Source organism: Prosopis cineraria, unplaced genomic scaffold (assembly GCF_029017545.1).
Source record: "Prosopis cineraria cultivar Desert tree isolate PC_DT_omini unplaced genomic scaffold, ASM2901754v1 PC1662, whole genome shotgun sequence".
NCBI lineage: Eukaryota > Viridiplantae > Streptophyta > Magnoliopsida > Fabales > Fabaceae > Prosopis > Prosopis cineraria.
Genome location: NW_026556987.1, coordinates 14,433 through 24,187, shown reverse-complemented (window position 1 = coordinate 24,187; position 9,755 = coordinate 14,433). Strand labels below are relative to the sequence as shown.

At 35.6% G+C, this 9,755-nt stretch overlaps 1 protein-coding gene across 3 annotated transcripts; it reads right to left on the bottom strand.

The window, feature by feature from the left end:
• Positions 1 to 2,032: 2,032 nt before the first annotated feature.
• Positions 2,033 to 8,700, bottom strand: LOC129300582 (NAC domain containing protein 52-like). Of its 3 annotated transcripts, none has more exons than XM_054939151.1 (3): positions 8,418 to 8,700; positions 7,845 to 8,054; positions 2,033 to 3,270 (listed from the first exon to the last, which is right to left on the bottom strand). In XM_054939151.1, the coding sequence occupies exons 1-3, from the start codon at positions 8,619 to 8,621 to the stop codon at positions 2,641 to 2,643; spliced, it is 1,044 nt and encodes a 347-aa protein (XP_054795126.1). In that variant the 5' UTR covers positions 8,622 to 8,700; the 3' UTR covers positions 2,033 to 2,640. The 3 variants fall into 3 exon arrangements, with proteins under 3 accessions (XP_054795126.1, XP_054795128.1, XP_054795127.1); XM_054939153.1 differs by having other exon boundaries at positions 7,845 to 8,205; positions 8,418 to 8,641; XM_054939152.1 differs by having other exon boundaries at positions 7,845 to 8,561.
• Between the last annotated feature and the right edge of the window lie 1,055 nt (positions 8,701 to 9,755).

Below are 9,755 nucleotides of genomic sequence, written 5' to 3'. Positions count from 1 at the left end.
TGGTTTGAGTTGACACTTTGGGGTTTCAATAATTTGTGTATTTGCACTATTTTATTACAGATTTTATATTTATTTTTAAATAACCATAATAGACTTATAGGATTAATGTGTGCAAAAACATAAGGGATAGAATTGTCCCTTATGTGTATGTAGCCCCAAAGGCCTACGTTTGGATTGCTCCTTGAGGGTTGCCCCCATGGAACACGAATATTGAGCCAACTTTTATGGGCCCTCCCCTTAGCCATGTAGTGATGTTCCTTAACCCTTCATGAAGGGCCTGTATCATTACCTGCCGGTGCTTTCTTTCTCGACACTCCGAAGCTTATGTAAGAGTGCATATAATCTCCAACTTTATTCTAACTACTTATCCACACGATCTTGTATCCATCACAGTACTTTTACAATAGGCTAGTTAAACACAGTCAGAGGATTTACAGTGTTGTTACTTGCCTTCAAGTAAGACTTGCATGCATTACTGCCGCTAGTGGTCATTGGCAGCACATGCTCACAATGTGCATTTACTCTATCTTCACACGTTAAGTGTTCTTCTAACCCTACGTGTGCAGAGCCACCTTCGAGTTCATGAGAACCAGTACCTCGTTCATCAACATTCTTTCTAGGCATCTTTATCACAATGGTCCCCCTAGGTATGCCACAAATTGTTCATTGTGTTTAAGCAATAAAAGTATCCAGTGTGCTAGAGACATAGAATCTCAAATATGATAAAAGGGTCCCTTAGATCCCCTACCTAAGTCCACCCAAATGCAAAGATACAAAGATAATGATGTAGGCTTCCTTACCTAAGTTCACATGAAGATAATGATGTAAAGGTGATTTAATTAATAGAATTGAAGTACAGAGTTGCAACAATTACAACTGTAAAACTCAAAAAATCTAAGTATAATTGCATAATACAAAGTAAATTGGAATTGAAACTAAGAAATGAGTCTATTTTTCATGTAAATTGTCCATCCTTGATTTTATCAGTTAGACCTTTTTTATACTTGAATGCTTAAGACCATGGTGCCTGAAGAATCAGGAGCCCATCTGTAAAATATTTGCTATTGCTGGACACAATCCAGCAAGATTTGGGGCACGTTAAATGAGATCCCACATTCATTTAACAACCTTTCACACTCATTCACTCTGAGATTTAAGGGTCATGCCCCTCACCTCAGTACATGCTCAACATGGAACCTTATCTAGAAACAGACCGGGCCTTTTTCATCTAAGTATTGGGCTTGACGTTTCATTTTCCTTTCTCTTTGTTATTTTGGGCTTAACGCTTCATTTTAGGTCTAAACACTAATATTAAACGCTCAATTGTAAATAATGGAAGATTAGATGTTTTAGGATTTCTAGAACTTCTATAATTTAAAAGCTTTTAACATTTTCTACTGAGTTTTCAGGATTTATAAAGCCTACATAATTGATAACCCATTTGCAAGTGATGTTTTTAGATTTGCCGTTGAGCTTTCGTGATTTGCAACTCATCTGCTGCTACTTTCAATAGAGTTATCTGTCAATTATGTGTCTTTAAAACTGTGGTCATTTTCTATAATTTTAAATTCATGGTCCTTGAAAATGTTTAATTCCGTTCCATGGTTCTCGTGTTATTCTGCTGTTTTTTTTCCTGATTTATCCTTTTCTGTAATTAAATTTGAGAGTTGATTTTCTTTGACCTGATTCAAATAAATTATAAATGTCTTTATAAGATGAGTCACATCACATCTTACCAGCTTAAATCTACCGACTATTTAAGTCACCAATTGAAAACAAAGTGTGAAGAAAGATAAGCCACGTCGTTATTTACAAACCGTCTAATACATACACCCCGTCGTTATTAGATTACATGTATAGGTTTCAACTTAAAACACTAAAAAGACTCAGTATATACACGCATGTATCTTTTATATATATATATTATATATATATAATATTATAATTTGAGTTCACTTGTATGTGTGTATATATATATATATATTAGACAGATTAATTGGGTTTCTAACCATTCCTAAAGGGCAAGCAAAGCGAAGGAAGTCCAGATTACCATTCTCACAACAATGGGCAACTAAAAGCCTTACAGATTACACAATGCAAATAAAAAGTTCAAGTCTCTTGGGAAATCTAGTTTAAGTTGAAAACTACAACAGATCCTAATTGCTACAGGGAAGATTAACAAGTTAGTAATCTGATAGTGAAAAATGAACTCTATAAATAAGGAATCATATTGGTGTAACATGTTAGAAATGGATTCTATATATTGTCCTATAGTCTAAATACTCATGCTCATGTACCAATCAATATTAGAGCCAATTTACATCATTTGATACTCATATCGAATATTCCTGATAAATACCTTTACCATGCATCAAATAGTGTGAATTGGCTCTGATATCATTTGATACATGAGTTTTTAGACTATAAAACTATATTAAATCCATTTCTCACATTATACACAAATATACTTCCCCCACGTTTATAGAGTCCCTTCCTTACTAACAGATTACTCACCTCCCCTGTTACCACTAACTCTTGAAAAATAATACATGAACTGGAAGAAGCACTATTGCTGTGCTGAAATTGGTACAATAGCAAGAACAAGATTGCACATGTACACAACCAGTTCCTAAGCATTCTCTAATTGCCTCTCTTCAACTCCTCATTCTCTTTGTTCAGCGCATCGATACGCGATTGCAGGATGTTTATCATGGCCTGAGCACTCATAATCTCAAATTTCATTGTCTCCCTCTCAACCGAGAGTTTACGAACCTCATCCTGCAACTGTTGGATGAATTTCAAGCAGCTAGGAGGCACAGGAGCGTCAAGAGTAGAGGGGTCAAATTGTGGCACGCGAGTCGAAGGACTTTCCTTGGGTTCAAGAGATTCAAGTAGAGAGAACTCCACCAACGCAGACAAGAAATGTTTTCTCGTCGAAGCACTGGCAGTTGTTGTGGTGGTTGTAGCTGGAAGTGTTGTTGCTGCGGTTGTTATTATCGATGAACATGGATCCTGGCTGTTACGGGCTGAATGCTCAGGAGCATTTGAATGACTAGTGTTCAAATTATGCCGCCTTCTTTTGTATATTAGCGAGAATGGCTTCGGATTATCGGTTTGTGGTGATGGGTACTCATCCATAGTTTTAGAATTATCCCTTTCGGGTGACGGATACTCAGCCATGCTCTCCCTCTTGCAGACAGCTAGCAGATTTTGAGTTTCAATTGGTAGCTTATTCACATCAAGAGGAGCTTTATTGATGGATTGGGTATCCTGAAAGAATGAACCAAAATGAAGAAAGCATTTAGCACATGAAAGCTTCAAATTCTGTGATGCAATTCTTCAAAATAGCAGGGCATAAATGAATATAGGGTTTACTGTAGTGCACTCTCCTGCGTTTGGTCCAAAATCAATTTACCCCCTTGTGCTCTATTCTATTACCCACTTAACAACTCTAGTATTTTTGTCTTAAATTTAATAGTACAAATAATTAGACGAATTTTGAAATAATGAACATTTACAACAAGAAGAAACAGCTTCATCTCACTAGATAGGGCTAGATATATGGATTGAACAACACCATTGTACTCTTATCAACAACTAAATCTTTGAATATATTGTTAACTAAAAAATTTCTTTTAATAATTTCATTGAATGTTCTCTTTAATCTTCCTCTATCTCTTTTCATAGAACTCGAATAATGAACATTTAAATTGTTGAAAATATGTTGCAGTTACACATTGAACAATTTCATCACCCCTCTAGTGCTGAGATAAAGTTGAGATTTCAAAACTGAATCATTTACTTGATCCTTTTTTTATATATTCATCTATAGAAAAGGCTGTGGAAGGCACCGGTAAAGAGAATGAAACAGATAATCTTAAGCCCGATAAAGAAGGGTAAAAGAAAACCAAAGAAAACACTTATAGAAGTTGTTGAATAAAACCTCTTGGTTAACAATATTCTTAAAAGTTTGGTTGATTATAGAGCACAATGATATCGTGCAATTCATATAACCGACCCCACCTAACAAGATAAGACTTCTTATTATTGTTGTATTTACAGACTTTGATATTTATTTACTTAATTAATTAATCAATCCTAAATATGGTCTCAAAATAGTAAAAAAGTTCAACACATAAATGGAAAAAAAATATTTGAAAGGGAAATCGCTCAACATTTTAACATTTTCACAACTTTCTTTGGGGGTAAACCACAGGAGGCAAACTGATTTTGAAACATGCAATAGCAAGGAATCAGTGATTCCCTCACGAATAAAATGTTGCAGCACACAAAAAAAACTGTCTTTCATTTTATTTTATGTTTTTGGTCACACAATGAGGCTATCAAATTTTCTTGGAACAAAATTATTCATTTGATGAAGAAAAAAAAGATCCAACAAAGATTCCCTCTACACTCTGCATTTTTCATTGCATGAAATGCTTTTCATCAAATTGCAGAAAATCTCAATGATGCATCTAATATCAGGATTTCTCAAGCTTGAGAAAAGAAAAGCTGTCACATATCCATTGTGATATGGTATACAGACAATCATACATATAACAAAAGACAAGATAACTTCTCCAGTCACTAGCAAAACTATGAATGTAAACTCGGCAGCAAACCAAAACAGAGAAATCTATAATTCCATGATGCAATTATGCTACCAAAGTGCAGTAACATGTTTATTGAGATGTCAACTACAGACTAAAATCACAAACAAGTAGTATATCACTATGCAATAAGGTGATACCAAGTACCAACAAACTCATTATAGAATAAAAAAAGATGTTTGAATGATCAGAAGTTATTGGATCACAAGAATTTCCATTTTGCTTCATTATCATCCTCGCACCATACAACTTTACGTAAGAAAACACTTTCATTTCTACCTCATCTTTCATTGAATGTCATTCCTTCTGTGATGCAAAATAAATAATATTGAGAGCATTATTCAACAGCCCCATATTGTCTACCACAACCATAGTATTGTGAATCAGGATTCTCTCATGTGAGGATATCACATCACATAACACTGTCAGTTTAACAATGGAGAACAAAGGTAAACTTTGTATGGTTGGGAGGAAGTTTGGGGAGGAGAAAAGAAGAGATTTTAAAAGAAATAGATCGATGATGATTTCAAATCCAAATTGAAGATTGACTCTAATTACATTGCAATCCTTGAAAATCAAACCTGAATAGCCTTAATAAATATCCAACTTGATCCATGTAAGCTAGTCTTGAATTCAAAATCATTAAAGATGCTAATTTATTGGATAATTAGAGAGCCATAAACAAACTAACAGCAGCTTACCAATTGATGCTCAATGTACATATACATGATTCATTTCAATACTAAAGTTCCTATCTCACAGCCCACTATGTTCACACTACTCCATAACATAGCCAGCATATAAAATCCTGTCAAATGCCCCAATTAAGACAACGCTTGATTGTAATTTTAAGAGTTATAAGCAAACCTACATCCATGGAGTACATCCACCTCCGACTCAATTTAACTGTCCTTTATAAACAAACAAATCAAAACGCCAAACTCCTTTGTATTTCATGTCAAGCATCCCCCCTTTTTTTCTTTCGTTTGGTGTGAATGGGTGAGATGTCACAGAATTACATTAAACCCTCATGACTGCTTCTACATAATCTCCGTGATGGTTCCCAAAACTCAAACTCACAAAAACCCATGAAGTTATCTCATTAACTTGTACTAGTTCAATTAAGACTAGCACGCAACAAGGAACTTCATCATGGATGGTTTTAAACTTTTAGTAACATATTTCATTGCTGAAGCAAAATGGAACAAGCAAATCCTTGTGGTGAGATATTAAAGGGTGAAAGTTTACTTGTTAAACCTCTTTTAATTGCAAATTAATTAATGATATTATATAGGAGAAAAGTTAAGCACAATTTTTTTTAATATTTTCTATTAAGTTTTCAAAAAAAAAAAAACAAGACAAATGATTGAATGAATACCTCTTCAAAGCTCAGCACCACCTCATCAGATGTTCCAAAAAAGGGTTCTCCACATTCATGTATTTATTAAAGAACCTTATAGAAAAACTTATGATATTATACCTAAATCTAGTTCTACTATATAAATCAAGACTAAATATATAAACTAATCAAGTTTTATTTTTACAGCAGCAGCAGTAGGAAAGTTTTCTTCAGATATCTTCAACTACATAGCTTAACCACAAATAACTCGCTCTTGCAATGTACTTCAATGTTTGATGAACCATCAGAAACAGTAAGAACGACTAAAATTCACATTTTATGAATCTGTGGTTCCCAACCAAATCAGCATAAGATTGATCCAAATAACAAATAAGTTCCACAGAAACAAAACAATGTGGATATTAACCCCACAATGATGACATCAAAAGTTTAGTAAAACAGAAATCAACAAGCAATGGTCATTGATTAACCAAGAGATAAAGTGACAAAAAGAACTAGGCGAAAGCTGATCTCAAAATCAACCAATATGAATTGTGAATTCCAGGAAAAAGGGATTGCTAGGTATGGAGATGGATATAAGGAACAAGAAGGTTTCAGTATAAAGACAAATTCAGAAAAAGGGATTGTTAGGTAGGGAGATGGATACAAAGAACAAGAGGGTTTGAGTATAAAGTCAAATTCTCTTTCCTTCCTTCCCCATTCCCCCTCCCCCAAGTTTCTATGATTTATCTATGTTTTCCTTAAGGATTTAAGTTCATTCTTGAAGATAAATGTAGCTCATACTATCATGACCAATCAAAGATTCAAGTCAATCCCCCTCAAATAACATTCAGTGCAAGAAGTAACAAATCATCCAAGATATCTCATATCCCTAAGCTTTACAAACCCAACTAATAATATCATGATCCTGATTGCAAAGATTGGGCCCCAAGTCACCTGCTGCTGGAAGCCCTATCATCCTTGCTCAACAAGGATATTTTGTTTCACTTCCCAAATCAGGGCGTAAGTAATGTCTAAACCTAGTAAAACTGTAAAACGACTCTTAAAGTCTTAAAAGTAGGAGGATTCATCTTCTTGGCAACGCAATTCTTTTTCCATCTAGTAAGGAAAGACAGAAGGGCCAAATTTTCAGTCAGGAAACGAAATCCTTCATGCTACAAAAGCCTTTTTAAGATAATAATCATACGGGGAAGTCAAAGTAATCAAACATCTTGAAAGAGGAGCAAAATAAACAAATTGGGAATACCCTTATATTGATCTGGCATTGCTCCAGCACAAACCAAAAAATAAATAAATAACTACTACTTTATTTTGTTAATTAGGACATGTTAATTCATCTTTACCTCACATGTTCTTGGTCTCGTGAAAGGGGTATAGAGCACATAGTATTATTTGCTACGAAGACAAACACACACACACACACATAGCAAGCCTATAAACGGGAAATATTGCAAACACAAAACCACAGGTGGCAACAGATATCCCAGCGAATATTCTGTCTACTCAAGTTGTCAGTTGAAGCATGACTTTTCTGCATATTTCATGTTATCTATCATTCTCTGACAAAACCACAGAAAGTGATTTGATAAATTCAAGCAACCAATAAATTAGTTACTTTGTAAGCATGTGTAAACATTACCATCTAATATCCACAGCTCCACACAAAGTTTAAAGAAAGCTGCATTTTCAACCAGAAACTTAAACCTAATTACAAAATTAGTGCATAAACTCTAAAATACAACTTTAAACCGTTATATTTTAAGGTTTTTTTAGGGCCAATCTTTTAATTGAAACCTTACTGCATCTGAGGCAAAATGTACTCCCCAAGTTAGACAACTACACTAGATTGGATAATTTTCTGGGAAAGAACAAACCTGGACACCATTAGTTCCTTCAAAACAGCCAACATGACCATTGCCTTCAATGAGTGGACGACGGATGGCTGTAGCTTCATTAACAGGCTCTGCCCCTGGAATCAGTGCTGATGAATCATCCCATTCTTCCTCAATGAAAGGTGCATAACGTTGACCATTTGGAGGTCCTATGTTATTTTTGTGAAATACTCTACACAAAACGTATGCATCCTTTTCCACCCAGCAGAGAAATGAGTTAAAAACAAGAGGTGAAACTATGATTGAGATATAATAACAACGTCCATGCACCATATTTTCCGAAACAAAACAATACAGTGCTGCTTGCTCGGAAGATAACTGAATAAGAAATAACTTCAAACTTCTGCATCCAAGAGTTCCACAGTTAGGGAACCCAAACACTAAGCTCCTTATTTTACCAAAATGAAATAATTGGTTCAAATGAGGAGACCCCTTTCCAGCTACTAAGGAAAAGGAGGGCATAATTTAAGCAGTTTAAGCTCTCATCTCAAGCTTCATTTTCTACATTTTTATTCTCGGGACAACAACATTAAGTAAATTTAACTATGATCTCACCTGGGTGGACCCAATTCCAGCTCTTTCCAGCTCTTCATCAACAAGCCTGTACTCATGCATAACCCAATTGGTACGCTTACCATCTGGAGCCCTCCCACTATGAAATACCAAAGTTTTTTTCAGCCCCACAGTCCTTTGTTCATGCCTCACTGGACGGTCATTCCCAGTGGCTTTCCAGTATCCTTTGCTAGTAGCCCTGTTCATTCTCCCTCCATTACCGTATTTCTTATCCAATGCACTAAAAAAATACCATTCCTGGTCCTCGTCTTCAACCTTGACTTATCTGAAACAGCCATTCGTCCCACCACCACCAGGATAAAAAATAAGAGGGCAAAAACAACAAATACCCAGAAATGTATGAGGAAAAAGGAACGTGAACCCACGAAATTTCCACATAAACAAGAACACCCATATCGAGAAAATCCAGCATTACAGCGTCAAACCCCAATGCGAAAGAAGAAACAAAAAAATGCTTTAGAATGGAGAAAAAAGGAAAGCAAAACTCATCAGTCTTTTTTACATACACAAAAAATGCAAAGGTAAAATATTTCGGGGAGAAAAAGGAGAGTGACCTGCTAGGTCCCAAGGCTCGCTTCTGTAAATGTCGACTTCAGAGATTGCATCAAATCGGAAAGTTTTTCCACAAACTTTGCGCTTAAGGTAGTAAATAACGAGTTCCTCATCAGTTGGGTGAAAGCGAAACCCAGGAGCAAGTGATGTAGGAGGAGCTTGGGGTGCTACTACTGGTGTCGTTGGATTCGGTGTTGTCACTACTGGGGCTGGTGCAGCTGGAACTGGCAACGTCTCGCGACCCATAAGGAGGTAAAGACTGAGGATGAAGAAGAAGAAGGTGGGTATGGAGATTAGGGCTTCTGGTGAAGTTGCCGAAGCAAAACGGAAAAGATGGGTCTTTGATTGAGGGTCAAGCAACAAAAGAGGGGTACCTTCAATGACAAGAAATTCTCACTTCGTGGCTTCCAGGGATTGATTTTTCCATTTATAATACGCAAAATGAAAAAAAGGACGGACAGATAAAGAAAAATGAAAAGGGCATCGCTTTTGGTTGGATTGCGTTACTGTAAAATGCGACAGAAATGGCAGTCACTGGCTGGACAAACCCATTCACGGAAACCACATAATTGGATTTTCCTTCACAGTAAAAAAGAAAATACTGAACAAATATATTTCGGAAGTAAATTAGTGTTATTTTTTTCCTGTTTGTGAAAAAAAAAAAATCCCTTTAATTTCTTATTATGAACCACCAGACTAATACATGATTGTCTATTGTCTAGAACTGATCTTATTAACAACAACCTATGATATCTTGAGAATGCCTTT